Source organism: Macrosteles quadrilineatus, unplaced genomic scaffold (assembly GCF_028750875.1).
Source record: "Macrosteles quadrilineatus isolate MER2022 unplaced genomic scaffold, UCM_ALF_1.0 Scaffold_4__1_contigs__length_99947679, whole genome shotgun sequence".
In the NCBI taxonomy this organism is placed as follows: domain Eukaryota; kingdom Metazoa; phylum Arthropoda; class Insecta; order Hemiptera; family Cicadellidae; genus Macrosteles; species Macrosteles quadrilineatus.
Genome location: NW_026542597.1, coordinates 19,909,016 through 19,929,861, shown reverse-complemented (window position 1 = coordinate 19,929,861; position 20,846 = coordinate 19,909,016). Strand labels below are relative to the sequence as shown.

General features: G+C 35.2%; 1 protein-coding gene across 2 annotated transcripts in view; it reads left to right on the top strand.

The window, feature by feature from the left end:
* The first annotated feature begins 335 nt into the window (after positions 1-335).
* The window catches only part of LOC128993241 (protein MMS22-like), a 37,247-nt gene continuing 16,736 nt past the window's right edge, over positions 336-20,846 (top strand). The window contains exons 1-14 of one of the 2 annotated variants that reach the window (XM_054417010.1): positions 336-581; positions 862-1,028; positions 2,485-2,728; positions 5,615-5,761; positions 6,740-6,887; positions 7,307-7,531; positions 8,606-8,719; positions 11,887-12,084; positions 13,292-13,521; positions 15,377-15,471; positions 16,668-16,840; positions 18,261-18,522; positions 19,286-19,408; positions 19,997-20,159. In XM_054417010.1, coding sequence (XP_054272985.1) covers positions 950-1,028; positions 2,485-2,728; positions 5,615-5,761; positions 6,740-6,887; positions 7,307-7,531; positions 8,606-8,719; positions 11,887-12,084; positions 13,292-13,521; positions 15,377-15,471; positions 16,668-16,840; positions 18,261-18,522; positions 19,286-19,408; positions 19,997-20,159 — 2,201 coding nt within the window. In that variant the 5' untranslated portion in view covers positions 336-581; positions 862-949. Of the gene's footprint in view, positions 582-640; positions 1,029-2,484; positions 2,729-5,614; positions 5,762-6,739; positions 6,888-7,306; positions 7,532-8,605; positions 8,720-11,886; positions 12,085-13,291; positions 13,522-15,376; positions 15,472-16,667; positions 16,841-18,260; positions 18,523-19,285; positions 19,409-19,996; positions 20,160-20,846 lie in introns of those variants that run through there. The other variant, XM_054417011.1, reaches the window with a different exon arrangement.

Genomic DNA, 20,846 nt, shown 5'->3' with positions numbered 1-20,846 from the left:
GAACCAGTGCCGTGGTGCGGGACCAATAACCAGTCCTGTTTAAAACGGCACTGCTTTCGGTCCCGGGTCCCACATTTAGACGGGACTGTGAACCAGTGCCGTGGTGCGGGACCAATAACCAGTCCTGCTTAAAACGGCACTGCTTTCGGTCCCGGGTCCCACATTTAGACGGGACTGTGAACCAGTGCCGTGGTGCGGGACCAATAACCAGTGCCATTATAATTAGGTACTACGATAAAAAAGTCAGCCGACCAAAATTAGACAAAAACTTATCTTTGGCGCTCGAAGGACAGACACATACCAGTCCAGCCCTGCTTCAAATCAAAATAAACAAACAGTCGGTGATTCGGGAATTAGTACGATAGTGTTTTGTTAAGTAGTGATTAGTGTTTTATATTGATGGGCTTAGCAGTTTAGTACAAGATTCCGTTTCTTTTGTAGTAATGTTCATTAATGCTTAGCAGAGGCTATTAGTTATGAGGAAAGTTTGCTGTTTGATCACTGCCAGTTTTGGCACTTTTATTTAACAGTGCCGTGGTGCGGGAGCGGGACGAATAACCAGTGCCGAGTGCCGATTTTTGGTAGTTTTTGGTAGTAATTAGTAAATTTAAAACAATAATGTAACTTAGTAGTAGTTGTAGCCGATGTTTACTATAGAACAGTTCTTACATTCTTCTTTGCACGTGATAGGTTAGGCCTAGGCCTTTTTGTCCGTCTTCAGTACCAGTCCTTAATATAAAGGGCCTTAACTAAAATTATTAAGGACTTAAAACGGACAAAAAGGTACGTAACCTATCATATCATTCTTACATCAATCTTGGTGGCAAAAATGTTTGAACTTAACTTACTTTGCTTGTTTAGATACACCTTAGTTCAGGATATCAATAAAACATTACGTCTTAGGCCTATGGTAAACTTGGGAGGAGTAGGTATAATTGGGAATTGAGCCATGTCTGAGGAAACACTATGCAACTTTACACCCCCAAATTCTCCAAATTTAGCTCAAAACAATATGGCTACTAATCAGGGTAAGTGCATTCTAGATCCACACCAAATAAGTATTTAATGCTATTTCTCAGATTAGTTTAAGCAGTTTATCTGTGTCCAAAAAGAAAGTCAAATGTAGACACCATAATTTATTTATTTATTTCATTTTATAATGCTATAAAACAACACTTTTATGCCAGTACAGTTAGGCTACATCGTGGTAGCATTGGGCCCTAAGCATGCACAGTAAGTAGGCCTAGGTAATAATTATTCTAAGTTAAGTTACAAAATAAAGAATTTACTAGTGCCCTTCTTCTATTAGTGTGGCAGTATTGAAACAATAATGCAAGCTAGGTCTATACAATGTAATATCATGAATTGACATGATAGCCTACAATATTTTACTTTCTAAATTGTTAAAACATAACCTAAGAGTTCATCTTTCCTCCAATGAGGATGTAAATGCTTTATTTTTCCGTGAACATGACACATGTAGGCTAGACTTGTAATTCTTATAAGCTTATCAAAAGATGTCTCCTAGAAATAAATGCTTATCTTGCTATTTTAGATTCAACTACAATAAGCAGGCTATTGGGTGAAGCTTCCTCGAAAGCGATGTAGCCTACTAACTTAAAATCTAATCATTTACGGACTAGGGTAGGCCCTACCGGTAGGTAGATATTTAAATTGTTGGACGTTTGGAAGTGAACAGACACATGAATAATTTAGTCTTGGTGCAACAAAATTTCAAACTTCATTTCAAACTACCGAAAAGAGCACATAGGCCTAGTCAATGAGTACTAGTCAATTGCTTTTCCTGGAGAATTTGATGGTAACTTATAGACCTCATACTACAAGAGCGGTAGGGTTTCAATGGCTTACCTCCTAGCTAGGCCTATATTCAGTCTCAGCTTGCTGCCTATCTGATATAAATACATCCAAGCTAGCTAGTTTGAATTTGAGACCAACTTGAACGTAATTGAGCTCCTTACTTCACCCAAGCTACTATTCAAGTGGATTCTCAACAATTTGGATTCTCAACCACTAGTCATATTAACCTATTCAAAAACATTTTGAAGGAAAATTGAAGCTTCCGCCAATCAAGAGTCATGTTTTAATTTTAAGTTTCTGTAAGGAGGGGTTACTCCTTGTTGATTACTGTTGCCTATTGACTGATGTGTTTGTATAGGCCTATGCAGAAAAGTGTTTTGACATAAAAAATGTGCATAGGGGGCTTAGGGAGTTCATATGCCGTACACATTTGTACGACAGGGCAGTCAGTGGATGTTCATAAGTTTTTATCGAGACAGTGTTGGAATTTAAGGAATTTTTACTTGCTGATCGGCATGTTTCAGACTCGGGCTGATTGTAGTCCTTGATAGTCTTATAGAGACACCCCTATTAGTTCAGCAAACTCTCTCGTCACCACGATTTGCATGCAAAATTTCCTTTCATATTTAAGTACATCATGGTAACATTATTTGTATTATGTTTAAGATGAAAGTCCTGCACTGGTGTATGAACAAGCTTTCTCACCAAGATGGTTTGTTTGTCTCGGGGAGGCCAAATTGGAAAAACTCCTACTGACATCGAAGAGTTACATCAAAAATGGTGAAATCCATCTCTTTGAGGAATTCCCAATAAGTAATATGGAATGCAAAACTGCTAACATTTTTAACAACAATTTTAATTTAGGGACGATGTTCTTATATGGCTGTGATGACGTGTTTCGAGCGTTAAGGTGAGTTTTTAGCTAAAATTGGCTTTGTATTTGATAGCCAACAAACAACATTTTTATCAATAACCAATAAATCTTAACTGTAGCAGATTAAAAGAAAACAAAAAGAGGTCTAATTTTTAATACCTACATTTTGGAATTAAAAGCTAAAACAAACACAGAATATAACCAGGCAATCGCAAAGTAGTTTTTAAAAATATGTCTATTTTAAGTGTGACCTAAAAAAACCTGGAAAAGAAGGTTTATCAACCTATTTTTAAAATATCACTGTCCGTTTTAAGGCTGAAACTCAGCTGTATAGTTAATGTTTTCCATTTACAACTAAGGTGGGTAAATGAGGTCGGTGGGCTTGACCTAATGATCGGTTGAAGCAGTGCTAACTTGAACTAGAGAGGTAGATTTGGACTTTTAACGTTATTACATCATCGCTTGTTTCTGGAAATTGCTTGGACCCACTTTTTATCTATTAAATTTGTACAAGACATTTTTGATAACAAACAGTATTGAATCGTGTCAATTAGATCCAAACAAGAACTTTTTTTTCATCAACGTTGCTTTTATTAATCCCTCCAACTGTCTCAACAATTACGAGGCATGTTTTTTAAGTAAGTACCGTTTTTAAACCTCTCCGTTCCAGCGCTGCGATTGGCATTTTGGACATTTGCACTGTATATGTGCATCTATTGGCAAGCCCTAGCCGGAAATTTGACAACAATCGGCCGCGTTTACATCCGGTATCGAGCATTCAAAATGGTGCCGCCAATTAAGACTGCCGCCGACTGTGAAGTGCGCGCTGTAATTAGATTTTTATGTTCTCAAGGTGTGAAAGCCATTGAAATTTGTCAACAGATTAGTGAGGTGTATGGCGAGAACATTTATGAGTGACGGAATGGTACACAAGTGGGTAAGGGCATCTAAAGACGGCCTCCACCAACGTTCATGATGAGCAACGCACTGAGTACTGGGGACAGTGACGCTGCCCAGTGCGTTGCTCATGATCGACGTTGGTGGGGCCGTCTTTAGATCCCCTTACCCACTTGTGTACCATTCCGTCACTCATAAATGTTCTCGCCATACACCTCACTAATCTGTTGACAAATTTCAATGGCTTTCACACCTTTAGAACATAAAAATCTAATTACAGCGCGCACTTCACAGTCGGCGGCAGTCTCAATTGGCGGCACCATTTTGAATGCTCGATACCGGTTGTAAATACGGCCGATTGTTGTCGAATTTCCGGCTAGGGCTTGCCAATAGATGCAGATATACAGCGAAAGTGTCCAAAATGCCAATCGCAGTGCTGCAACGGAGAAATTTAAAAACGGTACTTACTTAAAAAACATGCCTCATAATTAGGTATTAATTGCTGTTGCGATTTAAGCTAGTGTAGTGACTCAGTATTGTTAGAAACCTCATCCCTCCATACACTTTATTCTAATTGACGACATACCATACGCTACTCTCTATTCCTATATGTATGACCAACTTCTGATAAGAACTGTTTTCACATTTCAGTGCAGTGCAATAAAGTAAAAATAAAATATTATCAACTAGCTGTACCCGCGGGCTTTGCCCCGTTTAACTTCATAAGTATTCGCATGGCTCATTCACGTCCTGGTTGAAGTTCGTTCGCTACGCTCACTCACCTTTAGGTTGGAGCTCGTTCGCTGCGCTCACTTGCCTTCAGGTTAGCTCGTCTGCTACGCTAAATCGCCTCCAGGTTGAAGTTCGTTCGCTACGCTCACTCACCTTTTCGTTGGAAATTAGCTGTTGTCATAAATTAAAAAAAAAAATAGTGCTGCACCCTGTTGGTAATCCTTGTAACTTTGATGCTATTGAACATCATAGAACAGAACCAACTTGTTTAATTGAAACAGCTGTTAAGTAGGGATGGACGAGATTGGATTTTTAGTTCCGAGACGAGATTTTTTATTTCTCATAAAATTTCGAGACGAGATCGAGACGGGATTTCCCTTCTCATACACAACGGGAAATGCACATTCGGAATTTTTAACTGATTTTGTAACATTGTTACTCTGGCTGTTTAAATACAAAAATAATGATAATAGGCAAGAATATTTACAATCTTTTATTAAAAAACATCAGCATAACATTTATTTATTAATCACGCCTAACTTATTAAAAATGCCTACGATTAGGAAACATAGTGATATCAGTTAGGATAGAGTTCAACTTATCCTAAAATAAAATAAATCATAAAATAAAATATTAATTTTTATAAAATAGTTACTTGTTTTGACTTTTTTTATAGTAATAAAACATTCCTCACACTGCTAACACTTAACAAAACTTCTTAAATATTATTAAAATAATTAAAGTAATATTTACATTTGAAGAATTAATTAAATAAGAACGCCTTCGCAAAGGAAACGCAACTACAACACGCTCCTGAATTGCGGGTATTGCATTGACTTTCTGCAGGCGTTTTTAATTTTTTTTTTTTTTTTTTTTTTTTTTTAATTCTCGTCTCGGTAAAAATCTCGGCCAAAAAGAAATCTCGTCTCGTGTAACGAGATTTAAAATTTCCCGAAATTTCGAGACTTGACCATCCCTACTGTTAAGATTCATTAATTCCTTTTAAATATGAAAAATCATAAGGTTAACATGGGGAACTACAGAGCCACTGGGGCGGAGCCCGAAAGGATTTTTGAGATAAGAATATGCTTTAATGTTAATCGGGAATGTGAGCTATCATCATGCAACAAACACACACAAACTCACAAACTTTCAGATTTATAATATTAGTAAGAAGATAAATAAACAGTCTTGTAAACTAACCTCACATTTACATCTGACACACTGATAAAATCTTTGTTGGATTTCAAATGTTTCCTCTCGGTTTGTAATGTCATTTATAAATCTTTTCAGGAGTGACATTCTGTATCTACACGAAGCCAGCAAGTTGAAGCAAACAGATTTTCACACGTTGATGGATTTTAATTCAACTAACGACCATCTTAAGGCTCGACAGAATTGTGTCAGATTTTTCATGTGCCTGAGGGAATACCTCAGCAGGTGAGCATTTTTATGCCTTTTTAATATCTTTTGTAGCTTATTGAACTAAGTTACATAAAAAAAACAAAAAACAAATCGCCATTGCTCTTAAAATAAGTTAGCACTCTTAAAACAAGAGTGGGCATTGTAAACATTTGTAAAGTTTAAAACTTCAATTTTTTTTTAGCAGTAGTAATCAAAATTAAACAAGGTGCGGCCAAAAGGCTTAAACATTTTTGCCATACTACTGTTCCTTTCAATATAGGCCTAGACTAGATGTTTTGCAGGGATGTTCTCAATGCAGTACAGAGAGCCTATAACCCACACGGAAGAATTCCACTTAGTCGAACTCCGATCATCCAAATCACCAAGGAGAATTCAACCTGAAAATTTACGTTCATAAGAGTTATTTGCAGTTAGCGGTTAACTTATCCATTAAATATTTTCACGAGAGCCAATTTTGTCCATCACGTAGCATTAATAGTCTGTTGTTGTGACGTATCAAACAGAGTGCAATGAGTGGTCTTCCAAGTTCTTGTTTTTGAAAAAAAATTGAAAAAACCAATTAGGCCTAAGTTGTATTTTTCCATGGGTTCAAAGTCTTAATTAATCCAGGTTGTTGGGGTTTATTGTGTTTTGAAATGACAGTTTAGCAATATGTACTACCTATAAAAAACCTCAGAACTTGACAAGTATAGTATACAAATAGAATAATTCTTTATTGAAATATGCCTAGAGAAAACTAATGCCTTTGATAGAATTACAATTATAAAATTTACTTTAAAAGGTTTTTTATTTATTAAATACATCAATAAGTAACACTTTTTTGTCTTCATGAGAGGCTTGAGGTCAGTTGACACAACTTTTGTGGCAATAAACACAATGTTTTCAGTAGGCCTAATGTTGATACCCAGCACCAATATGACTTGTAGTATAGGAAACAATTATGGGATCAATTTTAACTTGTAAAGATGAATATACAAAACTTTTCTTTTTCAGTCTCTGCAACCCAAAGTACAGTTGGCTTATCTCCAATGCTCTGCCAAACATTGAAAGACAACTGAATGGATTTAGGTTCTTCCTCAAAAGGTTGTCTGACCTGCCCGATTACGTTCTGTGCAACGCTGCGGTTACTAACGGAGACAAGGTTATTATTTTCAGGTTATAGTTTTAGAAATAGTCAATTGTTCACTCAAAGTGTAAATATTATGCTCTCCTTGTAATTTAGTTCTGCATAGAGCTGAGAGTTGAAACTTCAGTAGCTACCAAACAATTTTTCCATACTTAAACATACTAGTATTTAAAACACCAAAGTTTTTGCCATAATTTTTTATCCAAATTAAAAATTTAATTGAGGATGTTGGATAGGCAGTGGATAAAGCTACTTGTGTGAGCGATTGGATTCGAACCATCCGATGTTTGAACCAAACTGAACAAAAGGGGGTTTCTGTATATAGCCTAAAGAAACAAGCATAGGCTCAATGCAATTTAAATAATTTGTCATGCTAGGCCTAGTGCTAAACTACAGTGTCTCTTCATACTAATAAATCAAACCGTTTTCCACAGTGTACGGAAGCTTCGTACCACCTGTACCACGGCTTGTTGGACGTCTTGTGGCTCCAGCTGACCTCTCTGTATCTTGTGGAACGATGTCGAAAAACAGCGGCGGATGATTTGCCATCGTCACAAGAGTCTGATGCGAGCTCCGTCACCCAAAGTGACAGCATTGACCGACATGTGACTGCGATAATTGCTGACTTAGTGCAATTGTCCGTACTTCGCTATGAAAAGGTTAGATTGTTAAGTTACATTATATTGGATCAGAATACAACTGCAAAGAAGGATGGTTTTTAAATTAACTTGCTTGATTCTGATTTTTATCACGTTTGTGTGCGATATATACCTATCACAGTTATGACGATTTCACGGTCAAGCTTTTAAGTTGAAATGATTATTGGCAGAATGAAAAATGTTTCGTTGGTGTATCACCTTTGATTATTTATTCAAGTAGACTAAGCATTATGTCTATGTTAAACCACAAAATGTGACTAATTTTTCATCATAACATAAAACATGGAAAAAAGTGGATTGAAGAGATCTCTTAAATTTACTCCCTAAAAAATTCCTTTGTTATATGACAAAATTATCAGTTTTATGGTTGTGTATCTATTTGCTTTGAAATCCTAACTTATGTTCTTTAGTCATTTTCTTCTTAAAGTATTTTTATTAGCCTGTAGACTCCCTTAGTTAAGCTCTCTGAACTTTGATATAATTAAATCAGTCATTTAGTTTTACATTTAAATATTACTTAAGTTATAGCATCTTTTACATAACATGTCATCATATGTAGCATCAATCATAGCATCATAGCATGTCATGTTTACATAGCATCATGGTATATTTAAATTGTTACGGTACACATTCTGTCAGAGGCTCGTTCAAGTATGTTCTATGTTGAAAAAGATGGCTACAGCTGGTCCATGTAGTTGGAGATGTCCAGAGGACCTCAGACATCAAAAACATGATTGGGCACTTACTTTACTTCAAATCTTTTAACATCATAAAAAAAGAGTCCGAAAGATTTAAAACTGTTTGAAGCTTTTGAATCTTGAAAAAATGTTTAAAGTTTTGATAATAGAGATTTGGTTTTGACACATAATTATACCTAGCATATTCTCAATCACATGCTTTATGGACAGTTGAATTTTTAAGTGTCAAATAATGTCCAGTCCTTTTTTTAAGAATAATATCCGAGTGGGATGGACTTTTAAGGTAAATTAAGTTAGTGTTAACGTAATTAACATTTGGAAATTGGAAGTAATGGTTAAAGGCATAAAACAACATTTGTCGTGTGTTGTGTTACAGACGGATGTTCGAAGTCTGTTGATAAGATCTCCGTTCAACTGTAGCTGTGTCGCAGAATTGTGGGTTCTAGTTACAATATTCGCCAACAAGCTACACACCAGAGGAATGTGCGAGGTAAGTTCGGTGAAACGGTTGACATGTGCTGCAACCTGAGAATAAATCAAGAACAATTAATATTGGGTAAAACACATAGAGACATAGACTTCTGAAGACCCCAAAGTCTCAAGTGTTTAATGCTGCTTTGGCTTTTGGTTGAACTATGCTGTTCGCCGTGGTAGACCGTTGAATCTGATTGATAGCCGAGCAGTTATTGGATATCTCATCAACCAGGAAACAAGAATTGTAGATTGAAGGTTCAAATTCTGTATCATTGAGAATGAGGAATTGCATTTAGTGTAAAGCAAACCCACTTTAACTCTTGGAAATTCTAAGGGGTTAGGTCCTCGGTCAATCAGTGACTGTGAAACTTAATCTCGGTGTTGTCGATGTAGTGAACGATTGTGTTTTCTTTAGCCGGGGGGTTAGCTCGACTCCGTAGCTCAGAGTAGCACCGTTAAATTAGATCAGAGTGTCTTCGTGATAAAAAGACCAGTAGGTACTAGGTAGTAGTTCTGCAAATTGATTTTAAGTAATTTTTTAAAATAATTTATATTAGTCACTTTGCCATCAGATATGTAAAAAAAACACATGGTAACTGGTACCACATGATAGATACATAGCAAACACACCCTCTAGAAGGCCCCCGTATTCCTTCAGCAACCCTTATGAAAAAGTTTATATATGGCCATATAAAATTTTTTTTATCCGGTTATATTTGGTTTTGGACCAAATATAACCAGATATGATCATATATGGAATCCCCCATGTATGGAAATTTTTATATGATTATATATGGAATCCCCCATATATGGAAATTTTTAAATAAAAAATATATAAATAAATAAAAAAATAACAATTCAACATATTTTCACATTAAATAGTATAAACTATGAATTAAAACTATAATAAAAATTTTAAATTCAAAAATTTCAAAACAAAATTCTCATGCATCCGACTGGGATTTGAACCCGGGACTCCAGCGTGAGAGTCCGCCCCGTTAGCCACTACACCACAACCGCTTCATATCAGATTTCTTAACAAAACCCATTAAGAATATGAGAAGCTGTATTTGGTCTCCTAAAACAAGTCTTAGACATTTTATGTCATTTGAAGAATGTTATTATTAATATAGCCAAACTACGTGACATTGATATTTGCGGCTAATTGATATTAAAGGTACAATTAATTAATTATTAATATAATATTCTCCTTATTTAGGCCTACTACACTTACAATTTTAAAATTATACGTCAGTTTTAAGATTATGTTGCGTTATTATAAAATTGTACAATAGATGTATGTACAGGATTTTGTCATCTGGGTTCAAATCTGGATACTTTATTACTTTACTACTAATTACTTTAAGGAGAAATGCCTATATATTATCTGCCCCCCTACTGTACCACATTTCAACTCAATCAGTTCAGTAGTTTGTGCTTACGAGAGCAACAATAAAATACACAAACTCACAAACTTTAACATTTATAATATTATAAGAAGTGTTTGGAAGTCCAGTTACATAATCCAAATGTGGCAACAATTCCTTATAATAATTCCAGTTATTGTCAAAAACTCATTTATAGGCTACATGAGCATAAATGGAAAATTATTATTCCATATATGAGTAATTTGATTCCATACCTGGGCATATATGACCATATATAGACCAAAATTCCATATATGGAGGATATTTATGGCCATATATGGGCAATAATTTTATATATAGAAAACATGTATGGCCATATATGGACAATAATTTCATATATAGAAAACATGTAAGGCCATATACCTATGGCCAATAATTCCATATATAGACTACATATATGACCATATATGGACACCACCATATATGGATACAACCATATCTGGCCATATATGCTTCCATATATGGTCATCAAAAACCATATATGGCTTTATAAAAACATATATGGAATTTTGATATGGCCATATATGGCCAGAAATTACTTTTTTATAGGGGAATGCAGTCAGAAACATAGTCTATTATTTAATTATGTCAATGAAATTGATTCTGTTTATAAAAAAAAATCATACATCAAAACTCCTACACTTTTTTTAGAAATTTTTAAACACACACACATAAATCTTACCAACACATCATCTCACTCTGTTCTACGCCTTTCATTCACATTAAGCTTATATGCATCAAAGTGTTCTGCTGTCATAAAGAATTGAATTGAATTCCTTTGCATGATTAACAAGATAAATAAAGCTCCTTAAATTATGAAAAATGTGCATTTTAGCAAATTTACCATATAGGGAATAAGCTATTACCGTAGGTCTCATGGTAAGACCTAGATCCGAGACCGATTTACTTTTTGTTTTGAAGTCCCCAAAGGTATAAAACCTCTGTTCAAATTCATTAATATGTGTCTGTTAGCACGATAACTCAAGCAAAAATGGTCCGATTTTGGTGAAATTTGGTACAAACGGTACAAATGTGTAAACCTACATTTATTTGAACAAGTTTGCAAACCAGCATGATTGGACTGTGGAAACATGGGTTTATGGGGTAAAAGTGGGTTTTTCCAATTTTTGACTGTAAAACATTAAATTTTACAATTTATTTCCAAACCATTTTGTAGAGCTTAAAAAAGAAATAATTTTTTGTACTGAAGCGTTGTTGTACATGCCTAACGGTTACGGAGATAATTCAAAAACTTTTAAATTTAAAATTCCCATGTTATTCTTATGGAGAATGAATAAACTGCTGCAGTTTGCTTGTTTATAGATATATATTTTAATCAAATTTAGGAATTTTGTTTATTTCATACTAAGCTATAAACATTTCAATAAAAAACACATCACACCTTCCCTGTAGCAGCAAACCTAATTGCTCATTAAAATTAATGTTATTTCAATATGAAATAAATTTGACAGTTAAGGGAATATTTTAGTAGAAATTCAGACAGCTTAATGGAAATTCGCTTAGTCTGCAGGTTTGCAGTGGAGGGGGTATTATAATTACATTGTTGCTAACCTTGCTTGGTAATTAATTCTATAGAAAATTAATCAACATCAATTACTAGGAACATATGCATTCAGAGGAGCGCAAAAATTGTTAATGAGTTATCTGAACTTGTTTTAACTGCAAAAAAGTTATGTTGGGATCATTGTACACTTTTGAAGCCTACGCCTAAAAATAATTAGTTTTGTTTTTTCAGAATTTTTCTACCAGCTTTACCAAAGTGATGGATCAATTTTTGAAATCTGGTGGGAAAAGAGAACCTTGTGGGCAGAATTGTAGAACTTTGGCTCAAGCAGTAACTCACCCATCAACCAGCAACCCCCACGGGTTTGCTTTATGGCTATTTAAGCACATAGGGACAATCCTGTCTGCAAAAGAGGACCTAAAACCATTAGTAAGTTTTTTTTTGTGGTGTTCTGGATATACTTGTTCTGTCAGACTGATTTTAGAGGTGTGCGAGCTTAAGATTTCCGATCAAGCCAAGCTTTTTTCGTATCATGATTTTTTTATAAAATGTTAATTCATCATAAACTTTCTTTTCAAAATGCATTTATGATTTATTTAGATTAAATATATTTTTAAGTACAAATGTTTTTTATCTGTATTTGCAACAAAACCGTTACTTTTTGAACTATCATGAGTTTTAAAGCATGTCTAACGTAGTTATCAGTTTAAAATTAACATTAAATTTAGTGCCCAATAATACATGCATTTATCACTACGTTATCATGACTGTAATCTGTGTTTGGAATAAAATAGTGATCATGCTATGGTGCTTGACCGGGGGCATTCAAAAAATGTTTAGCGATTGCGGGAGACGATCACAATCGCTACACATTTTTTTATGTTTCCCTTGGTCAAGGATGCATTATAATTGTCTTGTGCTTCCTTGGCAAATTCCTGACTATCTCTGGTGGTCACAGAAAAATTCATTATGGTCTTCTACGATGGTGGAAAAAACATAAAAATGTCCCACAGTCATAGAAACATGATGATCCTTCTGATAGCTGCAACCTCCTGTCTATCTCCCCCAGTAACAGAAATATTATCATATGCTCTCCGACTTCTGGTAAAAATCTTTATTATCTCCTGCGTTGGTATTGACATTAGCATCGTCTTTCGTGATGGTGGCAAAGTCATGAAAATCTCCCACGATCTCGGCAACATCCTCAATATCTCCAGCGACCCAGAGACTTTCTTCATCTCAAACAATCAAGGAAACTTTAACATTGTCATCTACTTTAGCAGCAAAAGTGAATTTTTCAATCATTCAATCTTCGCAGAAGGACCACGATAACATTGCGATCATAAAAGCTTGGCTTAAGCGTGGATCGGCTAAAAAATGGAGCCGTTCGCACACCTCTAGTTTTTTTTCGCACAAAAAGAAAATAACTCTGCATTTCATAGTTGCTGAAGAAACTTAAGGATTATATAAGAACTAGTAAGGACTTTTTGAAAAGCTGTGTCTTTTAATGTTAACCGTTGTGACCATAGTTTGGTGTTTTTTTCATCGGCATTGTTTTATCTATTGTATGAGTGTTTTCGTTTTCTCTTCATAATCCATTGTAAATGTTTTATAGTTATACATTATTGTTTTCAAGGCAATGATGAGTAATTACTCTCTGCTAGAGACAATTGTGAGAGGTCTTCTCTCTTCTAATGTTTCTGAAGCCCATCTGAGAGTCTATCTTGTGTTCCTGGAGAAGATTCTCATCAAGTACTTTGATCCGGATCCAAAAACCATTATAATACTGTGGGAGTTTTTTCTGAAAAAGTTGAACTCCACATTCTACGTACCCGGGTCTTCAATTGACACCATCGCAGTGATGAGGTAAGGAAATGTACTTGAGATACTTGATAATTTATGTAAATATAATGATAAATCTTCCAATGAGAAGCAAAACGTCACAAGATATACTTTGTTTATTAATTTAACTGCTTACAGTAAAACCTCAATTAGCCGGGGTAGTTGGGGAAAGAAGACAGATTTTGCCCAATTATGATATTTTTAAAGGGTTCAGTATAACAACTTTTAGCAAATAAAACATTTTCAAAACACTGTACAGCGATAAATCTTTTAAAGAATAAAGCAGGTATAAAGTAAGCTACTGCTAATGATAGGCTACTGTTACATGCTCATGCTGTTTTAGAACAGAGGAATATTCATAATAATAATCAACTAACATTGAAGTCCCGTTATTGAAAACAATCATTAAAAACTACAAAAATATTAGATAACTCACAAACATGTAGAAAACCCAAGTAGTACTTAAAGATACCCAAAACTCGTAAAATGAAGTTAACGATAACAATGGCAAAAAACACCAATATTCTATAACTTTGTTTTTGGGTTTCTCTTCATCCACGCTTTCAACAAGCTGCCATGGATTTTCACCACCCAATAAAGCTAGATAAGTTGGCATGGTTACTAATTACCTAATCACACTTACCAAGCGTTATGTTGGCATGGTTACTAATTACCTAATCACAGTTACCGTTACCAAGCGTTATGTTGGCATCAATGCCTAGCTAATGAAATCTTTTCTGACACAGAATACTGCAGACAGATTTGTAAGAAACAGACGATTATCAGTGCAAGCGTGACGTCACCACAAAGCTATTAGTTGATGTTCCTTTGTTTTGCTGTATTTAAAGTTTTCTCAAAAGCCCCGTTCACACGGGGCGAGTTTACAAGCTACACGCCCGCTTTTTTACACGCAGCTAGTAAAATAGCTCAGTGTGAACGACGTACTCGCTCAAAAGCTGCTTGTAAAAAAGCTCTGGAAAAAGTTGATGCTGCCGCTACTTTACACGCCAACTCGCCAGCTTTTGAGCGAGTAGGCGTGTAAAGTAGCCCAGTGTGAACACAGTTGCTTGTGCTTGTGCGCTCGTTACTCAAAGATGTTGGAGGATTTGGTTCAAGCCAGCGACTGAGCGAGTGGAAAAAGCATCGTGTAAGTCGTTCACACAATGCTTTTTCCACTCGCTCATGCGCACTTGCCGACTCGCCGGCGTCTTTCTACACGTCTGCGAGTTGGCGAGTGGACAAGCTCCGTGTGAACGAATACAAGCACACTCGCCAACTCGCCGGCTTCTTACACGCTGGCGTGTAGCTTGTAAACTCGCCCCGTGTGAACGGGCCTAAACAAACTGTTTAAAAATATATAATGTGGGGACATACTGCCTAGGGCCTATAAATAATAGGTATAATTAAACATACAATGCATTTTAACATCCTAGGCTTAAGAAATACAATTTCTAAAATTGTCTTTAGTATTTTTCTTAGGATAGTGAGGTTATTTATTAATTCTAGAGGTTCTACTAAATACTTCTAACTTCTTGAGGTTTTATTCTTCTAAGTAGGCCTACTTAATTTATTAAAGTAATAATAGCCACAGTATATGGTATCCTCAGTTGAATGCAAAAACTAGACAACTAATACCGGCTTCAAATGCTCATCAATGCTTCAAATGTAATTTAAAGTCAGATGGTGACTCAGTCAGTAGCGTGATGAACTGTGAGATTAAGGCCGAGAGTTTGTTAGGTTCGCACCCGGTTGCTGCCACATAAAATGTATCAGTGCAGTTCACTCTCGTTTTGTACGGAATCACCCCTCGCTTAAGATAAGTTCCACTCACAAGTCTGAAGCCTATATGAATATAAACTAATGTTTTTGTTATTTCTAGTCTAAGTGTCGCAGGCATGGTGAAGCAAGTCAAGGCTCGCTTGTTGTCTGCTAGCAGCTGTGACAATAGCTTCCAGATGTTCTTGAGGATAATAGGTAAGCCTTTTCTGGTGAAGTAAGAATGACAGTACTTGAACCTGAACACTTTATTAGATATTATCTACTTACTGATCTTAGGCTTATGCCTATATGTTGTTGAGCCATCATGCTGCACTCTACAGTTCATCCCCAAAGCAGAACGTTTTTAAAGTTTCTGCTCCGGACTTGGAAAAATCTACAAATTTTCTTCAGGCTTATGCGATCCAAGCTGCATGTAAATGAACCGTGTGTGTGTGGTATTTTTAATGAATATTTGGGAATAATAAAGTTTTCAAATGCTCGTATCGGTTAGAATACGCCTACTGTTATTACATTGAATCGTTTTGTTGGTTCGATTCGAATATTTTATACGGTATTCCTCACGATCAATGCAACAAATATTGACGTCGCAGCTTTCGTTTATGTAATGCATGACGTTTTGTAGAGTTACTGCTTGCAGAACGTTGAGTTTTTCTGTAGAAAATATAGTTGTCAACTTTTCTACAGAAATAGTTTTTGCAAAAAAAAACTATTTTATTTACGTATTAATTTATGTAGCATTTTCTTATACAGAGGCCGTGTGACCCTAACTTTGCCTGTGAAAATAAGTAATAAAAAATATATAAAAACAACCAGCTGGACAGGCTGAGCCTTCTGAAACTCTCGCCGTCTTTCTGCGGCAATGTAGCACTTTCGTCTTGTTGTTCTGCTATGGGCAGTTCATTATCAGCAGTAGCGTTGATGAATTAAAACGGTATGTTGTTCAATGTTTGTCACAATTACATGGAGACACAAAGGCACAAATAACACACAATATTTACTTTGAAATCAAAATTTTGGTCGTACCTGTTAATATTGCACAAGTTCAACATACTGTCAGCGGATTAAACGATTAAAGCAAAGCCCCAAATATTTCTCATATCATCTAGCTAGATAACAGCGATAAGAGCAACCACCAGGTGTATTAGGTGATAAGTAAACATATTTATTTTATTTGTACTTATATCAAGTTTTTGTTTACATGTCCTTAAAAAGTTTACATTGCTTGTCATTTTTACGTAACCTAGAAGGGTTTTTATTCTTACTGTGCATGTGTGTCCACTGAAAACGTAAAATGATTTTAATATAGTTTTGATGAGTGAAAAAAATGATGAATAACTTAAACAATTTGTATTTCCTGGAACTCAAAGGATTAATGTTTTGCTGATTTCCAGGATTGTACTTGCAACGAGTGTCAGCCTTGGGCCAGAGTCATTGGAACCAGATCCGAGGAAGGATTTACTCAAAATTGTCCCCGGTGAAAGTAAACAGTCTGAATGAGACAGGCCTTAACAATCTCGTGGCCCTCTTTCTCACCATGGCAGTGACAGCAGATCTCAGTGATGTGGTATGTTAGTCTGTTGGTCTACAAAGTTAAGACTCGAAAACTGAAGCTGGTAGTTTCCAAAATTCTATATGTCAAGTGTTTATTTGTGTACTTTTAACCAAGTGTGTCAATACCAAATATATATATATAAAATTTTAAAAAATTAAACTACAAATTTGTTTCTGGTTTTTAGATTCCAAACTCGAAAACAAAACTGCCAAAGTAATGAATGACCCATAATGACCACTTAATAAATGTTGCTAATTGATCTAATATTCATGTTTTACGTTAGTGTCGGACATTGATTTACAGTACTTTCCCAACTAACGGAGGTTGTTGGGACCGAACATCTCTGATAACACGGAGGTCGCAGAGTGTTTTAGGTTAGGAGTTACGTTATCACATTGGGAAGTCAAATACAAACTACTTACTGCATACAAAATTATCAAATGGAATTTTATTTTAAACTTTTTTTTAAATAAGGTAGTGTTATTTATTATAAAAAAATATTATACAAACATGCTTAAAACTTCTTCAATTGTCATGAACAATTTTAAACAAAGTATTGTTAGAATTATGCTAAAACAAAACAATAAGGTAGTTTTTGGAGTTTGAAAAGCATAGAATTACTTTTTTTTAGTTTAACCTCAACTATCTATAACTTAACAAATTATTATTATTTCAAGATATTTAGAGTGTATTTATTTTTATGAAAAGTAACAAATTATTTAAAACAAAAACATACTGCATCAAATTAATTATTGTTTTCCTACTGAAAATATTTATGCCTACGGTATAACAACTTTGAGTTAACCAAGGGCTCGGATAACTGGGCTTCAAATAATGAGGAGTAGGCTGTATTTCAATGTTTGTTGTTGATCAAAATTGATGTTTTTAGGTTCAAATGTATTAGTTTTATATATATGTTATGTCGTGCTCACGATCTCATTTTATAAAGTTAATTTCATAATAAACATTCTTATAGCAGTAAAACCTAACTAACTCGACAGTCAACAGCTGACGAACGCAATAAAAGCATTTTTTTCAGAACATTTAGTTTTTGTCGTTGAATTTTTGACATTTCTTTGAAGATTGTTTACTCCATATGAAAAATACTCTTGTAGCCTAACTTAAGTAATTAATTTTTAGGTAAAATTAGTCTGAAATAAAACCCATGAAAAATGTGAATGTTCGGGATAATTCGACTATCCCCAAACTTGACAACATCTGGGTCCACAAATTGTCGAGTTAGTCATGTTTTATTGTAACTGTAATTTGTTGTACTCTTAACCAGACAAGTAAAAAGGTTTTGCATTTAAGTTTTGTGATTCAAGATTAGAGATTCAATTTTGTACATTTCAGTTTGGGTTTTGAGTTTAGACATTTCTGGTTTCAACCATCACTATCTAAAACCGTATTTACAAATAATTTTTCCCCGCAGACCAAGAAGCTGCAGTCACTACTGGTTAGCCTTCCGGAGAGTGAAATGGAGAGCAGCACACGTCGGTTGGTGTGGATGTCGCATCTGTCTGTGGGTGTGTTATTGGCCGAGAGAGGACTAGAGATCACCCCGGCACTGGAGCCTATCACTAAGTGTTTAGGACAGACGACGGAAGTTTGCTTGCATCGCACCTTCATAGACGGGATTAAGGACATCATGGAGTCAACCAACAGCTTGAAAGTCGACTACACTGCGCTAGTGGGTAAGTTGAGCGTAGTTTGATCATGGGTAAAGAAAGGATGAGATAGAGTTGGAAGACTACAATAGAAAATTCTGAAACATTGTTAGAGCATCCTTACAAAACATCAGTTAACTATAACTTCATTAATTAATTACTTGATGACAAATAACATCTACATAAGGTCTAGATTTGAATCATGATCTTCACATTTGAAGGTGAGCAATATAAGCAGCCTAGACGATTGACTTATGATAATTTTTGTAGGTTTCAGTTTCAAAATGACATACACACCAACGTCAATGTTCTTATTCAACTCGTTAACTTATTAAAACTAATTGGCACCCTTGAAGTTTCTTAATCGTATTAATGAGCTAAAAATTCGGTAAAATTGTGTGAATAAATTAAACAACGTCTCTATAAAGACTTCTGATCCAAGCAGTGACAACATAAATACACTGAAGCACTGTTACGGTATAAACCACATTAGGCAAAATGTGGTTACAGAAGTGGTAAGATAATACTTACAACTGGCTCGAACCAGCAACATTTGGCTTACCAGCCAAAAATACTACCTCTGAACCACCTATGTGTATCTAAGGCATAAATATATCTAATATTTACATATTGATCTAAACTATGGCCACCACATAGGCCTTAGAGTAGGCTATTATGGATGAAAAACGGGTAAGTTGTGATGTTAATTAATTCGTGACACGTTTTTACCCCCCCTTAAAATTTGGTACCTCACAAATAAACTGTCGTTTTTTGTTTGTTGTTCTTTTAGGACCCTGGATATCAAAGTATCTCAGTGAGTGCTCATCTAACGACTCATTCCGGCTGCTGGAGACGCTAAGTTTGTTGATATCAAGAGTAAAAAATCAACCGGGGGACAATGCATTGTTCCAACGTAAGTTAAATTACCTGTCTCCTTAAAAATAGGTATTCGGTCCTCAAGAAATCTCAAATTACACTTGATAATCTGGCACCACAATTGAGCCCTCAACTCATATCTGTACGATACTTGGATTTGATTTGCTGTGAGACAGGAGCCTCATGACTGTCCGGTTAAATTCTGTAATCCGTCAAAAATGAGAAAATATTTTATTTTTGGAAAATTTTGATCATGAAATAAAAGCTTTGTTTGGGTCAATCACTCAAAATTGTAGTGGTAAGTATCACAACTTAGTCAGGAATTAGAATCATTTCTTGTATGGCTGAAGTTTTATTTCAACTAGGTACAGGTCCAGGAGACAACATCAGGAACATTTCTGATTCCCTACACTGCTCTGTTTGTCTCTACGGTCTGCTGCGATTCCATCTCGATTCAGCCCTTATCAACGTCACAAAAAGTATATAACTGAAAAACTGTAATTTTCATTTTCAAGATAGAGTGAGGACTCTCAGCTCTGTATATAGTTAACCAAAAATACAATTAAAAATTCAGATGTGAATCATTAGGCTAGCCTAATTTCACATTCGTTAATAATATCCACAGGTAGTCTATGGCAACATCTGAGCTTGTATTTACGGAGGAGAGTTGTAGAGGATAACAGTCCCCAACAGTTGGCAGACCTCTGTCTTCAGCTGTGCCTACCTGAGTGGGAGACAGCTCAGGAGGTGGTGCAACTTATGTTGTACCACAACAACACTCATATCAGGTATAAATTTTATTTTCCATCCCAATTTCAAGAACTTGAATTATTAGATTAGCTTTTTAGTTTTAGCCTTTTTCGATTTCTCAGTGACAATGTTAGATGTTTAAGTTTTGGCTGTGATTGTAAAAGATGTTCACGATTTTGCAATGACTGCAGAAGACAGTCACAATTTTACAACGATTGCAGGAGATAATAAAATAAATTTTATAAAACGAGTTCCTTTCTGATTTCTTGCTTAAGATCCAATTTTCTGAACCATACAGGAAAACTGGTCTGATGATTGTCTTATAAATCCTGAGTTTGGTGGTGTGGGATATTATTTTTGAAGTTAGTAACTTGTGACAGGCCGAAAAACTTTTTTGTGCTAGGTTTAATCTATTTTGTATTTCTAGCTCTTCATCATTATCGCTGGTGAGGATGACTCCCAAATACTTTAGTTGTTATTTTGGTATCTTGGTTGGTCATCATCTTGTTTTCTTCCACACTTCATAAACTTGGATTTCTCTTCATTTCTGTATAGCCCCATTTTTCTTGTATGTTCAATAAGAATTTTTGTTTTTTATTTCTTCTATATTATGTGTAATTAATACTATGTCATCTGCAAAAGCTAGCAAGTTTATGTTTGTTCCTATCTTAATCCCTACTTCTGTCTTTCTTATTTCCTGAAGGACTGTTTCTATGGCTAAATTG